The 27,281-nt window shown below is 33.9% G+C and overlaps 1 protein-coding gene and 1 long non-coding RNA gene across 13 annotated transcripts in view; one reads left to right on the forward strand and one right to left on the reverse strand.

Moving 5' to 3' along the window:
- The window catches only part of Shal (potassium voltage-gated channel protein Shal), a 169,561-nt gene that overhangs the window by 122,153 nt on the left and 20,127 nt on the right, over positions 1–27,281 (forward strand). For 3 of the 12 annotated variants that reach the window (XM_071779465.1, XM_071779457.1, XM_071779450.1), the window contains exons 5-6: positions 12,614–12,697; positions 26,112–26,431. The exons of 2 other annotated variants lie outside the window; for them this stretch is intronic. In XM_071779465.1, coding sequence (XP_071635566.1) covers positions 12,614–12,697; positions 26,112–26,252 — 225 coding nt within the window. In that variant the 3' untranslated portion in view covers positions 26,253–26,431. 7 more of the 12 variants (XM_071779474.1, XM_071779536.1, XM_071779493.1 and 4 more) reach the window with 7 other exon arrangements.
- LOC139813826 (uncharacterized) lies at positions 21,169–25,297 on the reverse strand. Its single transcript, XR_011732242.1, has 2 exons — positions 25,161–25,297; positions 21,169–24,541 (listed from the first exon to the last, which is right to left on the reverse strand). It is a non-coding gene; the product is annotated as an uncharacterized lncRNA (long non-coding RNA).

Consider the following 27,281-nt stretch of genomic DNA (forward strand, 5'->3'; position numbering starts at 1 on the left):
GAAGATCAAACGAAAAAAGTTTTGATTTCTACTTTCGTGCGACTTTAATTTTTCTCATTCGCAATTCGTAATCTTCCTTCGCAGCGGGGAAATAGCAATTTGCAAGTTTATAGTTGTAATATCATGCAATTGATGGAATAACTTTTTTTCCGTCTTATTGTCTTATAATTATTGTTTCATTTCACAGCATAAATTAAAAATTATCAACTGTGTTGACAATCTCTCTCGATTGTATCGTTTTAATTTCTTTTTTTCCTCCAAATTTCAATTGATTAAAACGAAAGCAGATGTAATACATATTAAAATTCTAAACATTTTTAACTATATTATTTCTTCAATCATACGGATTGTTGTTATCGTCTTGTTGTAAGGAATTTAATTGCGACGTTATCGATTAATCGGATTACTTGAGAATCTTTTCATTTCAAATAGATTTCCGATCATTTCCCAATCTGGGTGACGCACGCCAGTCTGACATAGTTTTTCCATTGTGATCGGTTCACGGGGAAATACGGTCGCGCGTCCTTTATTTGTTTATTTTTTTTTCACGGAGATCCATATATCGACGTCATTCATTCGTCATGCAATCGATTATACGTGGCGATTAAGGGTTGATCGCGAACCAGCGTGTGATTGTCAGGAGAAAATAAAAATGAGACGTAACATAATTTCCTGGAGAATATACAAATATTTATCTCAACTTGTCGTGTATTTGATTGAAAATATTGTCACATCTAGTATTTCTATTTTCTAAAGTTTCTTTTCGCCAAATGTCGTACTTTGTTATTTTGAGAGTTACATCTTTTTATATCTATAAGATTTTACATTAGATTAAAATTGATTTGCGAGAGAACGGTTGTATTGATAATATTCATGCGCTGTGTCGAAGTTTTTGATCGGCCCTTGTTACATTTTAGCTACGAAATACTTGCCACATTCCAGAAAACGGTCTGTTACTCTCGATAATGTAATTATTTTTTTTCTCCACGTATCGCGGCCTAAGCGTGACATGATGCAATCAAATCAACAAAGAATCAAGAAAATAAAGAATCTGACATTTTTTAATAAACTTCTTCATTCCTCACATGACTCTTTTTTAGGCAAATATAAATAACATTTTTTTTTGTATAAAGACTATAATCAGAGCCAGAACGAACATGAAAATGTTTGCGGCATTGAGAAATATTTTATCACAGTTTTTTTTCAGTAAAGTGCAATATGAAAAAGAGTGGACTTTGTTTTGTTATTTATTTTTAAATATACACACGTTCGTAATGCGTATATGGATTATACGTAAAATAAAATACTGTGATATTTATATTTGCATGAGTTTTTTTATGCAAGATATAAAAACTATGAAACTGTTAAAAATATTTTCGCGCGCAATTTGTAACGTTAATATGATTATTACTTATTATTATTACCTATTATTATTACCTATTGACAGCGCTATTTAGATATCAAAGAAAGAGATATTTAATATTAAGAGATATCAATATTTGACGACTACTGATATAGGTGTTATTTTTGTTTCTTTTTTATAAACTTTTTAAATGCAATAAACGGTTATTAACGATCGCTAATATCATGTATAGCGCGGTAACAGGATATAAGCTAGTTATTGAGTTGGGAAAGGGATAGAAATCGATAGCGCTAATTATGACGGGCAATTATCAGTGTGAAAAAAAATGGTGGAAAATGCTAGTCGGGCAGCGAGCCAAAAATAAACGTTTGACAAGAAAATCGCTGTCCGTATGCGCAAGTTTGCACGAGTTTTTACAAGTCGCTGTATATAACCGCGTGTGTGGTCATCCTTGCACAATTATCGACTTCGAGTTGATACAACGGCCCTGACCTTAGGGTTATGCCACGTGATGTATAACGCTTAGGATAGAGAAAGTAGGTTCGATCGTCCTTCTATATCTTTTCGTAAAGCGGCATTCACATCGCAACTATCATCAATACATAAAAATGGGCAAATTAATCTATTATATAAATATATAGATGTGCCTTTTGTGAAAAACCAATTTTTTGACCAAGTAAATCTACGTTTTTTACGATCCGTGATTAATGAACGAAGCAATAATAAATTAATATACATTAAAATGAAGAATTTGTATGCTAAATTGTCTACTTAACATACGTTAAATTTGAAACTTCATGTAATTAACATGAGTAATAGTTGGATTTTAATTACGTGCATTTCAGAATTTACACTCCTTCCGTTATGTCAATTTATTTACCATATTTTATGAAGAAAATTTCTTGTCAAGATAAAGCGGAGGGATCAATTTTCAGTCAGAAAATAGCATCGACTTAGAAAATGAGATGCACTCTAATGCGTATATTTTGCACAAAGGTATATCATTCTCCCGATCATACCTTTATTATAGAAATATATTTTTAGTCTCCTTGAATGCGTCACGCGATGCGCGGCGTATATAATTAGAGATTGAATTTATATGCAAGAATGATGGGAGAGTATATGCATACCAAGGGGCACGCGAAGCCGAACGAAAACAACGCCGGTCTTAATTCATTGACAATAAAAGCATTCATTAACGTACGACGTGTTATAATTTTCTCTTTCTCTTTTATCATTCATTATCAGCATCACATTACACGCTTGCACACATATGGCGCACGATTCTCGGTTTTCAGCTGCCAATACGGATTACGAATGCAGAATCGAGCAATTGAAACGTTGGCGGACCACACATTTTGAGCGTTCGAGGGATTTATCCGCTCTCAATACCTCGGCGAGATTAATACGGCGAACGCGATTATTTATACAGTCCGCAATCGCACACATGTTACGTACAAGTCGCGTGTGCGGCGTGGCATATCTGTACGCGGCGTGCAGTTTGTACACGCTGAATGGCAAGTGGCATACCCATGTTGCAAAACGATGATCGATCGGTTGGTACAAACGCCAGCACGTGACCATCTATACTTCGGGGATACATCGCGAATGCACGTCGTGTCATGAAACGTACGTGTACAACTCTGATCGACAAATTAATTTTAATCGCGGTAATGTCAGGGATAACGATTCAATAGCCGCGCGGCGACTAGTTTCGATGTTAAGGAAATTGCTTTACGTGTGATAGCGTTGGCGGACAGAGAATGGTCCAATTAATTATTGTTGCGTTCTAATTTAGAATGCAAACGACATTAGCCTCTTTATCTATTTCCTTTTTTCTGTCGGGTATATATACAGAGATAACGTTGTAATTTTATACGATGCTTGTGTAAATATAAATGTAACAAATAGAAGGGACTTATTTCTTTATCTTTTATACGCATTACTTTAATGAATATGAATACGAATAGCGCGTTGCGATTCATTTAATTTGTGAGATAGAAAGCTGAAAAAAAAGAAATCTTTTAAGAATTGTGCAGTATCTTAATACTATAAAGCTGTAGATTACTATATCAAAGAGTAATAACTGCTAATCTAGTTGTAGATTAAATCAGCAGGAAGGATCGAAATTAGATTTGCCGGGCAAAGGGTTCCAATCGTTTCTTTCAGTGGTCCGATATATATTATTAATTAAATAGCAGAATGTTCGCTCCGTTCCGTCAAGCACCGTCAATTTAATCGCTCGTGAAAAGTCCAGGAGATTCCGGAGGCAGTTTCCGGTCATGCGAGCGCGACACGTGAATAATTCATTCGTTAGAATCGGCCGATTGATATTCGTTTTCTTTCGTTCGGACTGCGCCGGCGCCGGCGCGGCGGCGGCCGCGGTAGCGTTTCAATTAGGGCGAAGCCCTTTCGATCAACCGCCCTCCGCTAGTTACGAAAACTCTTGTTGATTCTCTGTGTACGTTCGAGGGTGAAAAGAGCGAGATGAAAGGAATGACAGGATAAGGAATACACAAACGACAGACGGCCTTGCTAATTCGTGAACTCATTAAGCTTCGAATCGTTTTATTCGAGCTTTTCTCTAATACCAATCGTTCCATCTTTACCGGCTGTTTGCTCGGCTCGATGTTGATTCTCCGAAGAAATCCGTCGCGCATAAAATCGTCCGATCAAAATCGACACTTGGCACATTTTCATATTTGCATCTTTTTGAATATTGTTAAAATATCAATGTTGCGTTTTCACACATTTTTATTTTTAATGGTGCTAATTATTATGTATATTATTCTTTCTAATTAATTGAAGCAAGAGATGTATAAAAGAGAAAAGAAATGCAGAACAAAATAATCCATTTGCTAAATATTGTGACTAAATTTACCAAGCCAAAAATCTAAATTCGAGATTCTACATGATATACAACGTTCACAATAAAATTTGCTAAAGAAAAATCTCCTTTAAATAATTTGTAGTATATGCATTCTTTAGGACAATCTATATATATATATATATATATATATATATATATATATATTTCAATCTTGTATTGAAATTGATATCCGGTCTGTGTCAATAATATTTCTTAGTAGAATTAGAACGATGTTGAGTATTCTCTGTGTCTATACGCGCGTTTCAAGGCATTAATATAAACTTCTACTGTTCTTGTGTACTTTGAGTCGATTAATTAAGACGGACAGCAATCAGGTTGATAATTAACCGCATCCGAGTCTATTAACGCCAACAATAAGCAGCTGCATTAAGCCTTGGTTGTCCGCTATGAGAAATGCGCTCCGTTGCATGACGTAAAATATCGATTCCGTAATTCCGACCTGTGTCATTTACATTGAGCTTTACGTGATTACGGGCAATAACAAATGGTTAGCAACGAAATGCATTCTATATTATTTTAGTTTACGTGAAGCTTTGATTTTCAGAAGTATGTATATATACATAATTTGATGGTTTTAAGAATAGAAATTATAGTTAAACATTAGTCGTTGCACAATGAAAAACCATAATTTGTTTTGATAGTATCTTAAGTTAAAATTTAATTTTTTTTTTATTAAAACAGCTGATTTTTGAAACTAATGTTGTTATAGAAAGATGTTAACAACTAGGAGAAATCATTATTAAAATGGTTCTGATAATTTTCAAACATAAAAAATGTTATTGTATAAAATGTATGAAGAGATACTATTTAATAGATTTTGAAAACTCGCAGCAACAATTTGTATAAAACTCCATCTTTCAAAAGATACTTTTATTCTTATATCGTTCTTTTATTATCCTATTTTTATTCTTTCATTGTCTTTTTCTGAAGATTAGAAAACATATATCTTGAGATCTCAACCTATCACTATATCTCAGCTATCTTCTTTTGTAAACAGGATTGATTACCTTTTTGATTTGCCAACAGTTGTAATAAATGTTGGAAGAATTGCATAGCATATGCATTGGAGTTAAGTACACGTCATCTGCAAAACACAATATATGTTAGCTTTAAATAGAGCTGTCTTATTATACAACTAGTACTTGAGAGAAACATCTTTTGACGTAAAAAGTTTCAGTTATTCTACATCTTTTATGAATGTTGCTGTTTAAAATGCTCAAAGCGCTATGATAAATTTAAACTCGGTAGGCGTCATTCAGCATATGAGTATATACATAACGAAGGAGTGTAAGATTCGAAAGACGCCTCGTGTGTCTTTACACGAGTGCTTTGCAACGCAAATTGGTCTTACACGTGCCACACGAGGCGTTATACATAAGCATGTAGAAAGTTGCATGTGAGTTCATAAATCATTGAGTCATATAAAATATTAATATGTTGTTACAATCTTAATTCAAAAGAGATGTTATTGATACAATTGAACATTTTTTAAAGCTATTTTTGGGAATTATATTTATGCAATTTTAGAATATTTGAAAATGTAGAGAGCTTTATTTAATTATTCTTTCTCTTTAGGTAGTAATGCTATGTATAGAACAAAGTAGAATTTATTAGGAACTTTTATAATTTTTTAAGTGCCAGAAATATCACGTTTAAAAATACAATAAATTTATAATTGTTTTAATTTTTAATGTACGCTTATATAACGCAAAGGATTTGGAACTCTTTGGTACACCTATACATTTTTTTTTAACCTTTTACATGAAAACTATGATATTTCGTGACTTTTCCAAAGCGTAAATAGAGAACATAAATACAATATTATTGTTAAAAACGATTATTAATTACGCAATTTTTTGTTTTAATTTTTTAATTAAAATAGTAACATATATTATTATCTACTTTTTTGACACTTTATATTACCATGTAAAAGAGTATGTAATATTATATGAATGAGTGGAAATAAATTATATGTTATTTCATATAATTTTACATATTTTTTTTAAATGCAATTAATTGAAATATAAACAAGCCTAAAGAGATCAATTTGAAAAATAGTAATAAAATTTAAAGAGACTCTGTAGAAAACAAGTCATTTATAATAAAAAGAAGACTCAACTTTTAAAGATTTAAATTTTCAAAACTTTTATACATCTTAAAAGGAAGGGATTTTATCTGAAGCGAATCCAGATTTTCATGAAAATTTTTTGTGTTCGCGGACATGGGAATTCAATTAAGCTTCTCTCGCGAAAGTTCGTCCCGTACAAACACATCACCGGTCTCCTCGGACCGAAAAGTGAAGAACCTCGAGAAAAAGTCGGCAAAAAGTTTGACACGGCTGATTTGCCGGTCTTCAACGTCAGTGACGTTTTATCGTGACGTTGTAATATCGGTAACGGTATATAGTCATCAACGCGTAACGGGTTTTCGATCCCTTAATCCGCGCAATTAATCACGATCAGCCGCGGGGGCGACTTATCGCTTTTTATGAAGACATTCAGAAGTTAATAGATCGTATCACGAGAGGTCCGCGCATTAATATTTATAATTTTCCACTTCCGTCTAAAAAGTCATCAGGACGTCGTGCGCGGACGTCAGCGATGACATCGCGTCGGATTAACCGGCGCATTATGCACGCTATAATGTAACACGAGTTGCTTTTATGAATAATGCATAGCCGAAGGAACAGCGGGAGCCTGTAGTGGAGCACCCACTTCAGATCAGCCAGGCAAGACAAAATTGAATCTTAAGTGTACGTTCTAAAAAGCTCCGTCAATCCACTACTCGTCGTCGACCCAGTAACGAGCACCGCCTTTTTTATCTTCATCCCCCGGCAGACTCTATTACTATTAATTGTTAACCGTGTGACGACAGTACTTAGCGCGCTCGATTGAGTATTTTTAATTCAATATCGTACTTTACTCGAAAACTTCAATGATTTATCAATTAATAGATTGCATAGATTATTTTAATTTGAAAATGACGTTTCTATATATATATATATATATATATATATATATATATATATATATATATTTAATAATATATGCAACGTGACACATGATACATGTTAAATTTGAAATTTATTGAAAGAATTCTGTATATTTAGCAGCATGAAAACCTGGGGCTCTAAGTAAATTGACACAGATCGACAAAGACTAATTAGAATAAATAAAGAGATATAGATGATTGATATCGGTAATGAGAATTAATATGGAATAAATAAAAGGATACAATTAAATGTTGGGCTGTTCTTCCGAAAACATCCGTGCTCCGAATTAGGTGAAACTTTGTGAATAGGTTCCTTTCAGATAAAAATATATATACCAAAAGGATTTGTTGCGACTTCAAAGTTTAGCAACTTTTTTAACATTTTTAACTTGTTGCCTCCGCGCATACATTTTCCACGCGAAACGAGGTGCCACATGGGTTTACAACTTTCCACGCGTGGAAAGCCCACGCATGTATTTCGAAGGCACACTATGTGTCCAGTTTAATATAATAATGGAGCCCCCCGCAGGGGGGCGGAACCTACTGCCTCCACGCATACACTTTCCACGCGAAACGAGGTGCCACAGGGATTTACAACTTTTCACGCGTGGAAAGCCCACGCATGTATTTTGAAGGCACACTATGTGTCTAGTTTAACAATAGTGGAGCCCCCCGCAGGGGGGCGGAACCTACTGCCTCCACGCATACACTTTTCACGCGAGACGAGTTGTCACATGGGTTTACAACGTTTCTGATTCTCTGAAGTTTCGCCAATGATGTTTATGTTATAACTTTGACGGGTATGACTTTATGGTTGTTTACATTACTTGAGAGCTGTTTTGGTTTGTAATATACTGAGTTAGTTCGCTCGTAATATACTGAGTTAATTCGAAAAAATATTTGAAAAGTTGCTAAACTTTGGAGTCGCAAAAAATCCTTTCGGTATATGTCTTTTTTATCTAAAAGGAACCTATATTTACAAAGTTTGACCTAAATCTGGAGCACGGACGTTTTGGAAGTTTCGCCAAATGTTGATTTCATTAGACTTGAGAAATTTAAATTATAATATATTGAAATTTTAAAAATAAAATAATTATGTTCAGGAATTTAGAAAACTGACTATGTGAAAAATTATAAATTAGATACATTAATAATTTCATAAATCAGAATATAAAGTGTAGGATTAAAATGCTCATTGTTGTAAATTATTTTGGTATTATTAGTTAATTTTATAAGCTATATTGACTCATTCTAGTAAGAATGACTTTGTTTTGATTGGCATCTGTCACGAGATTAATTAATTCAAGTGCTATCTTATTATTTGAAGCTGCGTCGAAATTACGGGAAGCGCCGCGCCGTTAGATCCGCTCGGTTGAAAATACTCGCTCGAGCGTGCCGAATTTCTTCCCCAACGTACTAATTACATGTCACTTAATTTATATGCAACACATGTAAAGCGCGTAATGTATGATTACGGTCCCGAATTTACTCACGTTGTCGTGCGAGCAGTCGCTAGCCTGTACATAACATCGTACCAAATATCTCTGGCCGTGTAATTGCATGTCCAATCACAGAATTGTTATTATTTCGCATAAACCGCGTCAAAAATCGTATATTTATATGCGCGTTAAATATTTTGCTCCATTTCTATCTCGAGTATTTCTAGCTACAAGTATATTAGAGATTGCATTAGATATAATATACCGGTTATACAGATCGTCGCAAAGTTGCAAATATTTTTAAGAAACATTTTTTCTTTATTACAACGTGTTAATTTTTTTTTAATTTTGCGCCTCCAATTATTTTTTTATGCGTCAGAAATTTTTCGAACTTAATCAGTCACGCGCACACTAATTTTATACATCTAGAGAATGTTTTCCACGATACACTATACTTTCTGCAGTTTATTATTTAAACGATCAATTCATCATTGTAGTCTCGGTTTATTTTTTTTGCAAAAATTGACCGCTTGCTCACTCGGCTAACACAGATTTTGCGACATTCTGTATAATCGCCTTGTGTATATAACTACTGATGTATATGTATATACTCCATATATCGTCTATATCAACCGCTTCTTTCCGGTCCGAAATCTTATCCCGTCACAGTGAGCAAGATTAATTGCGTATTATTCGTTATCCGCGTCGAGCCGCGTCGATTCCAGCCGGCCGGATGATTAATCGATGTGGAAATCGAGCGCTTCCCACTTCGTTAATAACTTGGTAAAGATTCCCCGCCGCGTCTGTCCGAGTTACGATTTTGCCGTCAATTCGCATTGATTAATTGGTGTCCAACAGGTACGCTGATCGCCTGTAAACGCTACCGGGAGCACCACGTTACGATTGTCTCGATTGTTCGTCACGGAAAGTTCGCATGACGCAAATTGTCAGCGGTCATCCCGATCATCGTCGCGATGTAAAACTAGTAGTGTCAAAATTTACAAAAAATACACTTGAAATCTTTTTTTATAAAAAAAGACACTGGTGACGTTTGGATAAACACCAACTAAATTGTATCTTCTATTATTCTTTTTTTCTTATGACCGCAACGGTTTTGTTTCTAACAAATGTTTTCCAATGTAAACTTGTTTCTCTTTATGTGCAACATTCATGCTTCCAGTTACTGTTATTGTTACGTTTTGGAAACATTTAATAATTCCATAAATATTGGAAACTATTCTCCTAAAATATGTAATGCATTTCAAAAATAATTGCTAATGTGCATCGTGATTGTTTTCTCCAAGCGCGATTAATTCGCTGAAAGTCAAACCATGTTTGGTGAAGCAGACAACAATTGACATGTGTATATATATCTAATACGATTATTTGTGTATCTTGTATCATAAACATGTTGATACATTTGTGAAATGTCCTGTAGAGAGTTTCTTCCTATTGTAAGGTAAGAACTAATAATGTACAGATCGTCTTTTTCTTTAATTCCCGACTTCGTTTTATCTTTCGTTGGCCGTTTTCGTATTTTCGTCGTTGGTGGCACAAGATGTATCGTTCGAAACATGCACTTTTCTGATTTCCAGAGCACTTTATATAAATGTGTGTATTAATTTATATGTGCGTAATTTAATTAATGTTTCTTATAGTTCTTCCATAGACAATCTCGATTCTCGAGTTTCGCAATAAAATCTAATTTCCCGAAAATTATCGAGAAAACATATGCGAACGTGTGATCTTATTCTCTTGCGCTTGGGACACTCGTTATCACGGTAACAATTTGACGGGAAATAATTACGCCGAAAATTGCATTGCCCGCGGGGTCTCATTAGTTTTCCGCTTCGCCGATTCCCGCGCGCGCAAAACGCGAGCGCGGATTCGCTTGAATGCGAAATCGTCGCACGCACGCCTTCGCGCGTGCATTCGAATTGTTTGATGTTCGAGGGAATGTGACGCATCGACGTTTGTGAGTTAATTCGTTTTCGTCGGTGATGCGCGCAGTATGCGCGTCACTTCGTCAATTTGTAGGCTTTCCCCCCGAGGTTATTGGATCGGTCGAAACGCCATGAAGCTCATCGATTTTTACAGTCGGTAGTACGGTATATATTTCTTCAAAAATCGCTGAAATTGGATTTTATACGCGCGTTCGAAAGGTTGAGCAAGGAAAACGAGGGGATCGTGAAATATTAAAATATCACTTTTTGCGTATATACTGATGAGTTTATAAAATACGTATATATCGTGATTTATTTAAATAAGTATAAGTTAGTTCAATGCAGTTTGTGCTTTGTATTACTACTAGGAAATTGTTAATTAGGAAACAGAAATTGCGATAAGTATAAAAGTTAATTTTTCTAGCATTATGAGCGAAAAAGGGTTTTCTATCTCAAGTAGAAATAAGCTTTAAATGATATACTTGCAATTATTTGCTGCTAATTAGGGAAACTACATTAAAAATGTATTTTACCAGAAAATAACAATTAAAATGAACAAATCGAAGGCATCACGTGTAATAGTATGCAATAACAGTATCATAAATTAATTCAATGTACTAAAGAGTGTCATTGCTTTTTGACTAAATAAAAGTTGCTCGTATGAAAGACTAACGAGTAACAATTTCAAAGGCGTAGCGTTGTAGAAAAGAACAATGGCGCGGTAGATCTCTATTAGTGCTTCATTTCCACATCCATCCACACACACACGTACATCGATCGCGCGAGTAGTATGGAAGTTTAGGAGGAGGTCCGTAGAAAAGCATTAGCATAGGCGTACCTAGCGTGCAACAATGTAGTGTGTGCTTGTGGTTGTGGATTTCAGCAGGCGTACAGTCAGTACATCCCGGCTACAAGGGCCCAAGTGTCCGGGGCCCAGGGTGGGCAGACGGGAGTCGCCATGGATGGCACTTACCTCGTCGAAGCCTCGTTCTGAAAAAGTCTCCCCTCGCGCACTGTAAAAATGACACCGTAAAAATCGAACCGGACCGAACAAAGAAAACAAAACAAAAAAAAATACATAGCGAATACAAAAAAGTAATAAGTGAAAACACGACACCGCTGTGTGTCGCACGACGCATGAGCGATTACAGTAAACTGTCGAGAATTGCATTAGAGGATGCATGCGTGTCGGCAAAACAGTATAAATAATGTGTAAAACGCGCTAGAAATTCAGAGCTTTGCGAACGAGAACTGAGACACGCTCGACGTAAAGCAGATGCAATTTAGAGTTCAACCAAAGTGAAGGTAAAAAAGATTTATGTATTATATAAATACATTTTTCTCTCCGACACAGAGAGAGAAGGGAGAGAGAACGAGAGAGAAAGGAAACGGCGGATACGTACGAGTAATCGGGCGAGAAATTGAATAAGAGGGAGAGAAACAGTATAAAAGAGATATATATCATATATATATATATATATATATATATATATAGAGCGAAAATAAAAAATACGTATATATCTGTATCTCTCTCGACCTCGCCGATCGTTCGCGATCTAAGAAAATTAACCGCAAAAAAAATCCACAAATAACACAAGCAAAGACACACACAGTCGCGCGAAATCCACAAAGTCAATCAATCAAATTCTTCTATTTCATCATTTCCGTGCCATCACCGACCCCCTACGACGTCGACGACGACGACGACGACGGCGACGACGACAACACGACGACGGATCATGACGCTGCCGTTTGGACCCGTCGACAACGATCGGCGCGCTGCCTCATCATCCTTCATCATCCTCTTCATCATCGTCCTCCGGAACACGGTGGGCGAAACCGCCATCGATGACAACGACGACGACGAAAACTTCGACGATCATGAAAAAAAAACAACAAAAAAATATACGAAATTTGTGGCGACGAATAACGTGATGGATAACGGCATTAATGCCTGATCGATCGATTGAAAAATCATGTCAATCAGAGCCTGTCCTATCAACTTACCTCGAACGAGAGCAAGGACAGAGTGGTGCTCATATACGGCGACCGTATACAGGTGCGAAAAAAGGTAAAAAAACCATGTTTGACCGACAATTGTAAAAAAAAAAACGATGATAATGATAATGCTGATGACGATGAGGCTGATAAGATATCATACGTATATGTGGTAGAGTTTATGTGTGATGTATCAAGTGTCTGGATTCGCGCGCTTCCCTCCGTGCTCTGCCGTGACGTGAAGAACGTATCAGGATCCCCTCAGCTAACCCCATCCCTCGCAGTGCTCGATAATGCTTTTAAGAGTGATCAATCTCTAGATTGGTTTCCTCGGTGTCCGCTTTCACCCTCGAAAAAAAAAAGAATCCTCTTTGCTCGCTGCGCTTATTTAGAGGTTTTGCATCCCTTGGAAGCTCATCGATATATATGAGGCTGTGCATATATATATACTATTTAGTGTGCAATTTGCTTCTTGTGGTTATGGATGTATGGCTGTCTTGCTTTCAAAAAGATGGTTGGACGCTTTTAGGAATATGCCAGAATTTTAACGATGGCTTTCCTGCGCTAATTTTGTTTCGAATATTTTACTTGATATTTATAGACGATTTTTTATAATTTTCAATATTTTTAGTATTTTCAAATATATGTATGAATAAGAATAAATGTGATGATTTTTTCACATATTTTTATTACTTTTTTGTTATATTTTTAAAATTACAAATGTATATAATTTGTATACTTAATTTGTTATCACATTGATATATTTTTATTTGACAAATTTCATTGATTTACAATTTTCTTAATGCATAAATTACGCAAGTTGCAAAACTTTCTCAAATTTGCGTTTAAGAACATTTCCTACTTTAATGTCGTTTTACAGAAGAATGTGCTTAATAAGAAATGTAATGGAAGTGCGAATTAATTATCGTAAATCTTTCGGTTGGTTCTCGAAATAGCTTGCTTAATTAATTTTTTTACATACTGGCAATTGACGATATTTTTCTTTTCTGTCGTTTTTTTATTAAATTTTTTTTATGCTCGCAAAACTGGCAAAGTTTTTTATGAGATAACATTTATCAGCGAGGAAAATTTAGGAAGAATTTATTTCTCTTCCTCGCCGGTGAAGAGAAACCCTACGAAGTACTTTTTTACCTATTTGTGCAATTTGCTATGTTTTTAGTTTATTAATTATAGTTTTTTACGAATAGTAAATGCATACAAACCACAGAGTACTAAAATTGTTAATCTAAAATATTAAAAAAAGACTAAACCAATCTAAAATATAAAAAAATGACTTAACTATCTCAAACAAACATATAATTTTATAAATAAAGAAGTCATACATTAGGTAATATAAACTGTTATTATTTGTTTAATTTAATCGCTTTCTATAATTTTATTTATATTGTGACAATAATATGTATTTACGATTTAATTCTCTTGTTTCCGATAAAAAAATATGTGCCTATAACAAGTCATTGCCTTTAAATTAATTATAACAATTTTGTGTTTTGCGATTCAATTGAAACCAAATATTTTGTATAATTTAGTATATTTATTTTGTAATTTATTTAATATAATATCAATCAAGTTTGAGCTAGATTTTTCTGATTATATGCACAAAATATAAACAGTTTAAATTACGGATATAAATACTAAATTTAAACATTGATAAATATATTGCTGGAAATATTACAACATAATATTTTTTATTTAATAGATAATTAAAAAATAGGTATCTATTTTAAAATTTCCAATAAATTTTTCTATCGTATTTTCCATTTTTTGGATCATATAAATTTAAATCATATGATCCAAAATTGGAAAATACGATAGAAATATATCAGAAATGATAGAATGGATATATTTTTTTATTATTGGTTTATATCTGAATGTTATGGATAGAAATCTCTATTTGTTTATGAATAAAACGTATTCTGAGTTTATCGAGCCTCCTCAGAATTTTTGAAGTTCCGAGACAAGATTTTGTTTTCTGAAAGTAGGATACTAGCCTACTGCCCAACATCCCCAACTTGGAGGGGTCAGTTTCCTCTCCAAATGCAGAGTTGTCATGGCGAGATACTCTCGGTGTCTTTAGCCGGATTTGAACTCGGAATTTCGGCTCACTAGAGCAGCGCACATCCTTCTGCGCTACGATCGCCACGTTTCTTAGTTATAAACAACAAAAATAAGGCTGTATGTAAAAATTTTTCTGAAAAGATTTTATATGTAGTATACTTTATATAATCTAGAAAAACATATATAATTCTGTCTAGACAAAATAGCGATAGTTTATGAGTGAGTATATATGGAAGGGTAAAAACTAAAAACCACAGTGGTGTAAGTCAAATTTTTAAAAATATACAATTTATATATTGTACAGATTGCATCTATGCACGCGAAAAAAAATTTAAAAAAAATTGACTTACATGGCACCATTATGACTTTTACCCTTCCATATACAAAAATTAACTTATTTAATGTATTAAGAAATATAAAATAGACATAGCGCGATAAAACAATTAATTGCTAAAGAAAAATGTAATAGATGCAAGTTTTCATAAAAGCACTTATATAATATTTACAATTTCAATCAGAAGTGTTTTCCATCATACCTAATATGTATGTTTCTAAGTCATCAATATCGAAAATTACTTGTTAAAAATTGCACAGAAATATCCGTGATAGGTGTCTAGATCGATTTCCGAAAATAGAAGAGGATAAGACAGAAGACTCATCATAAATTTTATAAATATTATTTAATTGCTAAAGAACTGCAAAAGAACTTTTTTAATTGCTCACATGTACTAACTTTTACTTTTATAAACATATGACAAAATTAGAGTTTTATTTTAAATGTTTATCTATTTAACATATAATTATGACAGAAATTTCTTCTTGTCTTGTTACTTTGACTTTTCTGTGATCTTTTAATAATACAACTATAATCACACATACATTTACAATGTATCAACCTATAGTTGACATAAATTAGAATTTCTACATTAATTTGTCTATATAACTCTGTCTATATTCGGAAAGAGTAATTCTAAAAATATGGTGCTGCTGATCATTCTGTTTGTGTTTATTCTAAATGCTGCTTCTCACTAAAAACGCAAAGTTATTTTTGTTTAATATTTATTACAGACATAGTTATCGTTTGTTTCAAATATTGCTTTTCTCAACAATTTTACTCATTTTTATATATACCATTAAATATATTTATGATTTAATTATTACTATTGACATAATGAGAAATAAATGTAAAAAATATAGTATTTCTTTCACGTTTTACCCTTTTTAAAAATATTCTTACATTCTTATATTTAATTAAATTAGAGCACGTTACACAATTCACTTTTCACATTATCTCAAATTTTAAAAATAAATTTTAGAAATAATATTTAAATATACCACAATGAGTAAATAAATTGTACATACAAATATTAGACGTAATTAAATCAGGTATGACCGAAATAAATAAATAAATAAATATGATAAGCGTGTGTCGTGTTCAGACCTAAATTAAAAAAAAACAATATTTGTTTTAACCAACAAATTCATTAAATTGACTTAACTGGCGACGAATATAAATCATCGTCCTGACAATTCGACCATTGGTTTTGGTCAGATTAATCGTCAAGACATTTCGCGCGACCATGGGTTTTGATCTTTTTAAAAAGGAGGATTAATCTGACCAAAACCAATGGTCGAATTGTCAGGGACGATTAATATTCGTCATCAGTTAAGTCGATTTAGTGAATTTGTTGGTTAATCATCACTGGTAATATACCACCTATCTTTGTTGTTTATTATTTGTTTTCATTATTTTATTATATTCTGAGATTTAGTAACGTCAAGTTTTTTTGCATTAAATATTTTTTAATTTTAATTGAATATTATATACACTTAAAATTTAAATATCTTCTATTATCTTGGTAGGTTTAAAAGTGTTTAATTTTTTAAAACGTTTATCATATTTTTTCTTTTTATTTGCAATTTCCTGATTTCAACACTATTTTTGAAAAACATTAAAAAATTTTTTTAAATTATGAAATGTTAAGTAACACTTATTATTCATTGAAACATTCTTCTTATAGAAATCAATACCATTTATGTTACCATGCACAATTATTTTATATTTTTGATTAGATATATTAAAACAATTTTCAATTGTACAACAGTTTCTCGTATCGGCACGTACACTTGGCGACTTTTTTAAATATATTTTTTTAAAGGTGGTTTTTTAATGATTTTGTATTTTACGTGAAAAGTGCACTCATTGCAGTTATTAATCCAAAGAAATATCGGGGAGCTATCGCATCGTTAGTTTCTGATGGAATCTATATTTCAGCATTGGAATTAGGGCGCTTTACTGCATGTCTTCGTGAAGCGCGCGTGAAATTTTGCTAATCTGATCTTGTTGGTGAATACCAAAATTAACGACAGACATTAGCGCTATGATGCGCCGACTTTGCACTTTTTTTTTCTTTACAGCATAACGCCTCATCACCATGCAATCTCTGCGGTCCCCTGCGATCTACAATATCCTTGTCGCACTTCTCCTTTTGTTTAAACTTCGAGCACAAAATAGGAGTTGGTCGAACGAAAAGGGCCGTAAAGGAAAAATTGCGCTGTTTTTTTTCAAAATCACCCTCGGATTATATTTTCTGCTTTCAGCCGTTGGTTTGCTCATTCTTTTTGTGAAATTTGTCTGCTTAGATGAGATTTTCCCGTTTACACTTTTTTGAAAAAAGAGAAAAATTGAATACCATTAGCGTAAAAATCGCGTGTTACATTCTTTAAAACTGTTTTTCAAACAATTCCTTACATTTTTGAAAATATGACTTTTTAAGTGTGTAACTTCTTGTAAGCACATACATCAATTTTCTAAAACTGGGGCAACATTAATCATTTTGTGATTTTGAAGTAGTGCATCACCGCAGTAAGTCATTCTACTATCGTTAATAATGCTTTTATAGTTCTTTGATGTATGATAAATTAAAATCGATTTTGCTTAATTAAAACTCTATTAATATTTTATGGAAATTAGATAAAGAACAACATTTTGTACTTTTATTTCTTTTATATTCTTTAAGTTATAAAAATTATATTTTTTCATCAAAAAAAGATTAACTTTAAATTAATCAAAAAAATGAAAATAATCGTGCAAAACCTGAAATAATTTTTTATGCAACGCCATGTGTTTCCTATTTTGCTTTTAAACTGCAAAATAATGTTATTTCTAGTTTCGAGATACTGATATTTTCTAACAGATAAATTTAAATTTGTTTGCATCCTCACTCCCTCGTGAACTCTTCGTACTTTTTTTTTAGCTAAACAGAAATGTGGCAGGCAAAAAATTTAGGAGAAGCGGGAAGTTAAGGTATATAAAGGTTCGTAAAGAAAGACATACAACAGCTACGGAATAGGCCGTTAGTTTTTCTTGTGCTTCTCTTCTCTTTCCTTTTCTGCAGTTTCATGACTTACTTCGAGACGATTTAAAGGCATCGGCGATTGTGTGAAATAGAAGTTCCGCGTCTCTTTCGAGATTTTACGGCCTGAAAAATACCTTTGTTTTGTCGAACGCTCACTTTTTTCTCTTTTACGTTTCTGCCACACATTTTACACGTGCGACACGAAAATATTTTTTTAAATGTTTCGTAAACGCGATAGAGAACTGTTGTTACGCGACTTGTCGTATCTCTGTTTTGTCTGTTTAATATTTTAGGAATAAAATGCTTTACGAATGCGATTGATTCAACGTGACGAATGTTTTGGGGCTGCATATATTTTATTAAACCGTACTTTTAATATTACTTAACAAAAGTGGTAATATGTAGATAATTAATTAAGAATTGTATTTAGAAAAGAAAAAATTGTCATAAGTTTTACGACTATAACGCACGTAATTTGTTGAATTAAAGTTATATATTTTAAACGTTACGTAACGCAAGTACAGTTAAACAAACGAGTTTGCCTTACTTGCGTCGTTGTTGATTTAATTTAAAATAATTAGAGATTATGCAAGTGATCAAAGTAGTCAGTGATTATCAAAAACTGCGTATTTTGCTATTCAGGTTGCAAAAATGTTTGTTCAAACGCGTATGTTATGGAACAAACGACCCATTTGCAATTTTAATTAGAATATTGTGGCTGACTTGTAATTCTTTACTGTAAAACGAAAGATAAATAAATCTATTTTGTTTATTTTTTTTAAATAATCGAGGCAGCATCGTAGCAAACTTTAGAACAAAAAACCGATTTTCTACATCACCTATACTTTACAATCTTTGTTTATGCTTTTTATATTTATTTTATTTTTATTATAATTTTTATACTTTACGTTATTTACTTATTATTTTTTAATAATTTATTAATTATTTCCTGAATGCATTTATGTACATCTTTAAATATATATTTTACACTTATTTTACTTAAATATACTTCTATATAGAAATATATTTAATTATCTAATAATTTTGTCTAATTTATCACCCTAAAAAAATATTCTATTCATAAGTAGGGAATTTCTCTAAGCATTTTCTCTAAGTAAAAAATCTTACATGAAGCATATTTTTCTTTAAGTAAGACGTATTACTTTATAAAATAGTGGATGAATGAGTTATAATCAAGAGTAAATTCCTTTATAGCAAGTTCTACTATAATCTAGACTGTTTTACTTGTAGTAACAAAGATGTGTTACACGCGAAGTGTTAATTAGATTAGATTATGAAAATGACTATCAGAGGCAAATGCTGCGCATTTATTTCAGTCGGATTTACTATCGTTCGCTCTCGCAGCCGTGGTACATTAACCGAATCCTCGTAAAATTCTACTAAATTTCGCATAAACCTGCCGGCGCGTCAATACAGAGAATAAATTTAACCGTAAAAACAGCCTTTACGGCTGTCGTCTAAATCGAATGCATTTAAAGGCGTGACGTAAAGTTTTGCTTAAATGTCCAATGCTTATCTTGCGGATCGACTTGATTAAGCCGTTAACCCGTCTTTTATGATTCTCTCTTTCCGGTAAATCGACACTATTATAAATCTCAAATCTCTTGTTTTATATTTTTACTATAAAGACATAAAATAAATCCAAGTAAAATTAAAAGTAAAACTAAGTAGAGTAAAAAATAAATACTAAGTAAAGTAAAAAGTAAATATTGTATATTAATTGATATAAAAACAAAGAATTTTACTGTCGACCTTAAAGGATTTACATTTTCTATAAATATTTTAATACAAGATCTTCTAATTTCTAATTCTCTTATAAACTTCTGATTAATACAGTGCTTACTTCTGTGTTTGCTACATAAAGAGCGTTGGCGCAATTATTAAGTAATGCACCTAGAAATAACGCGAGTACCTATTCTATTTAGTCGCTTGCATTACGTTTATCGATCGCTCTTTCTGCATTTGCATTTACATGCGATAAATTTGTATCCGGCGGATTATACTGTATTGGTATTACCGCAGATTATGCCCATATCGCAATCGGCTAGCTTGATTATTCGGAGTGTCCACAGACTCCACAGTATCAAATTTCCATATGAATAACCCATGTGTACTTTTTATATATGTACATATAAATTTGACAGAACTTTTTTCAGAGATTGATTCCAGAAATTGCTTTTTAGGGATAGGTCGTGCGTGAGAGGATTTAGTTCATTAAAATCTATTCAGATTTGTCTCTTAATACTGTCTTTAATCACAAAATTTTCTAACTCTCTACAGTTCACGCGGATACGTCTATGCCCTACTAGCAAGTCGCAGTGTCGAATAATCGTCTCTCTATCCCTGGCATCTCGCGATAGTTTTCTTCTCTCAGGACTTCGTGTCTTTCAAGAAGTCGGTCGTCACGTCTCGATCGGTTTAACATTAATGTTTATTGTTTGTGTCTTGACTTTAACGTTCCCGCTTACCGTTACTTACATTTATGTTTTCCAATCTAACGTTTTTCCCTGTTTTTCGATCTCGTTATATCTTACTTTAGATTCAAGATCTTTCGGCAGTTAAATGTGTGACGATATAATCGCCACAGCTTCTATTTGCATCTCTTTTTTGGTTTTATCGACGCAATAAGCAATTAATTAATTTAATTAATTAAGCATACGCTTAAGAATACGATAAATAATAGTATTAAATATAGTGAAGTTTTGTAGGAAGCTTCGTAATACTTCGCATATTTACCTATTTATAGTTTGCATTTTCAAACATTAAAATGCAAGTCACTTCGTTTCCATATTTCTCGCGGCTTTCCGCTTTCGCGCATGAAGTCAGAGAGACGTCGGTAATTTTTAGTGTTCTTATTTGATCACTTGACCGCGTATGAAGCGGTTATGCGTTTTATCGCGGTTTTATGTAGAAATAATTTCAGTCGGTATTGCGTCGCGTACCTAAAAGATTCATAATGGGGGCACTTCTATGCAAGCTGTTCTGCGTTTTGCTGCTTTAATAAATTCGTTGGGTATTATTAGAAGAATGTGCCTCGAATATCTGTGGACGTTTATGTGGCCGTGAGAGAAATAAGAGATGCAAATAGCTTTGTCATAAATTTCATTTTTATTTAAATTATAATATATAATCTTGTTTTCTTTTCAAATGGAAATAATAATTTATTTCGCGTTTAACCTGACGTTTTCGTCCCGTATAGGATTTCGCTAGGATCTTGTTATCATCCAATCATAAGAACGAGAAAAATTACATAATTTAGAACAAAGTTATTTAATTAAAAAATTATTTAATATAATTTGCTATTGCTATATGTTAAATAGTTAAATAATTGATCAGTTAAATTATAGTTGTATAGTGAAATCAATTACAAGAGATTAAATTATAATTATTTATTATACATTTTATCAACTGATGTCAGGTACTTACATGATCGCCACGTGAATTTCTAAGCGAAATAGTGCATCTTTACTACGAGTAAAAAAGTATATAATATGTTACGATCAAGAGATTAAGTTTTTAAAAATAAAAGAAAAAATTTTGAAGATAGTTCATACTGTATATACTTAATGATCTGCGAATATTAGCAATTATTGCTACTAGCTCTACTATTACTAGATGCTTATTTCTCAGGAGAATTCAACGCCTCTCTAGAATTATTGCCTTAGGCTTACACGGGTATTTGGCCTATTCTCGAGCACGCCACTGCATAAGCGTCTCAATTCGATACATCCGCGCGCGACCTCGGGACACGTCGCGATTTAGTGCACTTACGCGTGCGTGCATGTAACTGCAGTGCGGCGTAACGTGGAGCCTCGCGGTGGTGAAGTTATCAGGACTTGCGAAGTAAAGGCATTATTGGACCGGACGCTTTTCCGTCGTGCGATTGCGAGGGATTAATGGTCGCGCACGTGCGGCGACGTGTCGCGGAGATCGACCCACGCGCCTTAAACTCGGCTAGAATTTACTGCATTGCAGTTCGCGCGAGTCTAGTTGTCGGCGAGCAAGCAGAGCGATGACGAATTTTCATAGTTTGAGAAATGAAGAGAAATTATTTTGAATTTGTTTAGCACGACGTGTTACAGCGTAGTATATTTTACATTATTTGATATACAAATTGCATGAACGAAATATATACAACGGTATTTGTGAATTCTATATGATTTTATATAATATTCATTGCTTAAGTGAAAAAATAATGTCTTTGTTATTTAACTTCATATGTAACTTCGTTCTTATGTTAAACATATTTTTGAACAGCAGTAAAAAGTTATATGATGTAAATAACAAAAATCTAGGATGTGAATAGGGAGGAACATTTCAATATTCAAAAGATATATAAAAATACCCTATTATACGTCTATACCGCATAGATCTTCACGTGGCACGTGTCGTGTATAGTCTCCTTAATCATTTTTAGCTCGCATCTCTAAAAAAGTATGTATAAAATTGGCATACGGGTCTAAATAAAATATGACATGGATATACGTTGAGCGTTTCAATTCTCTATTTGAGTATTTCTCGGAACACTTTATTTGAGTGTTCCTATTAACAACGATGTAATATATAGATTATATTAAAAAGGTAATATCAAGGATAAAGCTCTCAATAACAATAAATAAACAAACAAAGGCAAATAAGAGCTTATTCGCAACGATGGTCGGGCGACAGTAATAAAACTAAAATTACAATGATAAATAAATTAATATAATAAAGTAAACGTTTCGGTCTTTGGTTTGGACTCTCCTCAGTACATACAAAACAATGGTCAGTAGCTTCGATGCAGCAGTCAAGAAGTAGTACAAAATGCAGTCAATATGTTTGCTCTCCAAATGGTGACTTTGCTGGAGACATTGTTGGTGTAGTAGCAGCTGGCAACTGTGGATAGTTTCTATGTGCAGTAATCTCTGTTAGCATAGCTTTAGCAGCTTCATGTTTCGCATCTTTCTTACAACATATACTGTTAAAAATTAGAGAATAATCCGATTAACATGAGTAAAACACCAGTTTCCATTCTCCAAGAGATGATGGTGAAACAGGGTATGATATGTTTATGAATTGATATATGATGGTGGAGGTCGTCTTATTTTATTTTATTTGTGAATACTTTTACATATCGTGTTACGTGCGACGGACTCAGTGCAACTGGTACAGGTCGTTGTAAGAAATATGCGAAACATGAAGCTGCGCTAAAGCTATGCTAACAGAGATTGCTGCACATAGAAGCTATCCACAGTTGCCAGCTGCTACTACACCAACAATGTCTCCAGCAAAGTCACCATTTGGAGAGCGAACATGTTAACTGCATTTTGTACTACTTCTTGACCACTGCATCGAAGCACCTGACCATCGTTTTGTATGTACTGAGGAGGCTCCAAACCAAGGACCGAAACGTTTACTTTATTATATTAATTTTATTTATTATTGTAATTTTAATTTTATTACTGTCGTCCGACCATCGTTGCGAATGAGCTCTTATTTGCCTTTGTTTGTTTATTTATTAAAAATGTAAGATCAAATATAGAATTGGAGCGTCAATCGTGTATGTCTACGTCATCGCTTAATTCGATATGTATGTCATACAACTTGCATCTATATTATACATTATCTACCTTATTGCAAATTTAAAATAAGACAAGAAGAAATAGGTATATTTTAATATGTAGGATTAATTAACAAAATCAAGCTCTGCTTGATGAGAGAAATCTGCAATTGCAGTTTTGATTGATTTCTACCAGTTCTTAAAAACTGTTTTTACACTTATTATATTTATAAACAATTTATCTTTATACCAGAAACTTACTCTCATGTTTTCTAGAAAATTTTATAGACGCTATGTTTAATATCTTTTAATTTTTTTTATACTAAAATCACACATATATCGATATACGTAAAATTTCTAAACAAAACTTTAATTAATCTTATAAAAATTTCCGAAGATTTTATCTAACAGACAAAATAATAACACAAGAATGAATCATGCGGTAATTAATTATATTCCGCTTTATCTTCCTCTAATCGATCGTTATCTCGGTGCATTCATGCCAGCAATTATGAAATCGATTTGCGATTACCGCTAGGCTGCCCTACTACCTAATAGCATAATTAAACGTCTGAGATAAGACCGATCTGCTGTTATTAATCACAAAAGACACAGCGTAGAAAGTCACGCTAGTGTTAAGCGCAACACATTAACTGCGCGATTACTGCAGTAAAGTTCTGCGTGTACGATTAACGCTCGAGAAGGTCATGCTGCCAGGACGAGCTATAAACCCGACTTAGAAACTACGTAAAGTATAACGACTGCTTGTAACTGTTACGCTCTGCGATTATATAATCAGGAGTGTTCGATTTATGATCTGCGCTTGTAAGATGTTTAACGCACTTCGCATGCGGCTGATGTGGAAAGCGACTTCGATTCTTCTATCTTGCAAGGCCGACGCCCGCAGGCGTCTCAATTTCTGAAAAATACGACAATTTTTGCCCTGATTATTCTTGCACAAGATGAGCTCAAAGATAAATTACAGTTTTATACGCCAGTTTACTGACATTTGAATAAAACGCGGGCATGATAATTAATAATTAATTACGACTCATAAGTTACGACTCATTTCAGAAATTTATCGCATGTTTAATTTTTATAAAATATAATTCTATACCTCGCACGTGTTCTTTAAATATTATATTCAAAATTAGATTGGAAAAATGATTGAAACTGGGATTGTTAACTATAATTATATGGTCTAATTTTCAAAAACAGCATTCTTATAACTTCAATTCGTGGTTTAATTGGTTCAACTATAGTTTTAACATAAAATATGTATAATACATACATATTTCTTACATGGCCTTTGAAAGTTATTTATTATTAACCATAATTGTTACATTAATTTTAAAAATATAAAATCCACAAAAAAGTTTTAGATAGTCACACATGTTAGCCTATCAATTTATATATTATCAATCTGTAAATGGAGTAGTCTACGTTATTTTCGAGCCCAAGAATAATTCCATCTACAATGGATTAAACTGCGTGTTTGAGTTAAGAAATATATAATGTGCATATATATTGTTACGTACTGAGCAAACATATCTATACATGTATTTTGGTATCAGCGAAGTGTATCTTAATTCTCCGTGCATTGTTTGTTTCCTTCTACCTTCATGTTCTACATTTAATGGAATGTTCTTGTTATTGTTGTCTTGTTATTGTTGTTATTACCCTCCTTTACTGTGTTGTCGTTGCTTCGCACCCTGGTTTCCTCTCGACTGTTTCCGCTCGTATCTGCCGCATCGTATATCGCATGTTTCTCTCTATGCACGTGTAAAACTCTTTTTTTCATCCCGCTCTTCTACGCCCTCGTCTCTCAATCTCTCTTCGCTCTTCTCGGGACGGAAATCACCCCGAAACTTTTCCCGAAATCCCCCTCGTCCTCGGGAGATTCACCCGCGTCTTGCTCTCGAGGATCGTTCAAAGTCGATTGTCAATTCATTAATCGCGAAAGTCCATTCCAATCCGTAAATCATCCAAAGATCCTAGAAATCTCTTGTAATGTAAATTCACTCGATCAACATCTCAATTTAGTCACGGCGTCGATGATCATTTTTCTTTCCCGAGGAGGACGAGGAATGAAGGAAGCGAGAGGAAGAGAGGGGAGGGAAAGGGTAGACATAATGTAATTGCTTAGTCTGGATCTAGAGATTAGATGCTAGAGAACAATTGTGTGAGAGATAGAGTAAAAGCGAAAATGCAAGTGTGAGCGAAAAAGTGTGAGAAAATTGCAAGAGCGAGAGAGAACGAGAAAGAGCGAGAGAGGGGGAGAGAGAGAGAGAGAGAGAGGGGGGGAAGAGAGAGAGAGAGAGAGAGAGAGAGAGAGAGAGAGGGGGGGGGGAAGAGAGAGAGGGGGAAAAGAGAGAGAGAGAGGGGGGAGAAGAGGGCAAAGTGGGGTGTGAAAAGAATGAAGAATAGACGAAAAGATAGAACAGCAGAGGGTGAAAATTCAAACGTATCCGAAATGCCACTTGTTCCAGGACCTAAAGAAGCGCGATTCCCACATGTGCGACATGCAGGCCCTACAGCCACTTCCGGCCCCCACCAACACCGCCAACACCGCGCCCGCCATGACTACTTCCGGTGGGCAGCCACCGCTCCCGGTATCGGAGACCGTTTGAATCGCGACGGATCACGAGAACCGATCACGATCGTCCGTGTGCGCGATGCGCTAGCCACGCATTACCACACCACCAACCATCACCACCACTCACCTATAAAACTCACCGCCGTCCTCCTCCACACCTGTGCTCGCTGAACCCGATGAACGAACCACGGCCGACCCACGGTCGAAGCAACGGTGAGCCATCATGACATCATTCACGAAAAATCTTTAAAGGGCGCAGCGCGGACCACCGGAAGTAGTCGTGGATCTTTGTTAGCCCGTGCTGCGCGATTTTCTGTTGATTGTTCTGTTTCGCACGTTTCGGAAGTCCCGTAAGTGAACGTATCACGCGTATATGATCGTTTATGATTTATTTATCAAGAACTTGCGTATTATTTTCAATATTTTTGTGTATAGTGTTTATTGTGATGTGATTTTGTAGATTTAGTAATTTAGTTGAAGTGTGTCTTTATTCGGGTAAACTGAACGTATTAATAGAAGAGAATTGATTTCCAAATATTTTTGCATGCTGATACAACACAGTGATAAAAAAGTAAATTTTGATACTAAAATCTCGAATATTTATTTATAATTATCAAAAGTTGTTTAAGTTTAGAATATTATTTTGGAAAAATCTATTTTGAAGAGGTTCTTTCTTCATTAGCATTATTTTCCGCGAGATATAATGTTCCGTTTTTGCTCCATATATATGCATATACGGGGCTTCGAAAATCGAAATTGATCCGTTTCAAATGTACCTCGGGCTATAATATTTGCTGGTACAACCTCATTAAATTATGTGCATTATTATTGCAAGTATGTCGTTGAATTCACAAACCACTAGTTTTGCTTACAAAGTCTATTTGCTTTTACTTCCGGCGATTCACACTACTACCCTCGAATATCGATCGGTTTCTTCGGAAAATTTGATGATTGAGAAATGATGATTGAACTTAATAAAATTACTTCAATCCTGCGGTTAGGATTGGAGTTTTAACTTGTTTATTTGAAAAAATTGCTTTCTTTTGCTGAGCAAAGATTTTCT

The sequence above is a fragment of the Temnothorax longispinosus genome, chromosome 1, assembly GCF_030848805.1.
Source record: "Temnothorax longispinosus isolate EJ_2023e chromosome 1, Tlon_JGU_v1, whole genome shotgun sequence".
NCBI lineage: Eukaryota > Metazoa > Arthropoda > Insecta > Hymenoptera > Formicidae > Temnothorax > Temnothorax longispinosus.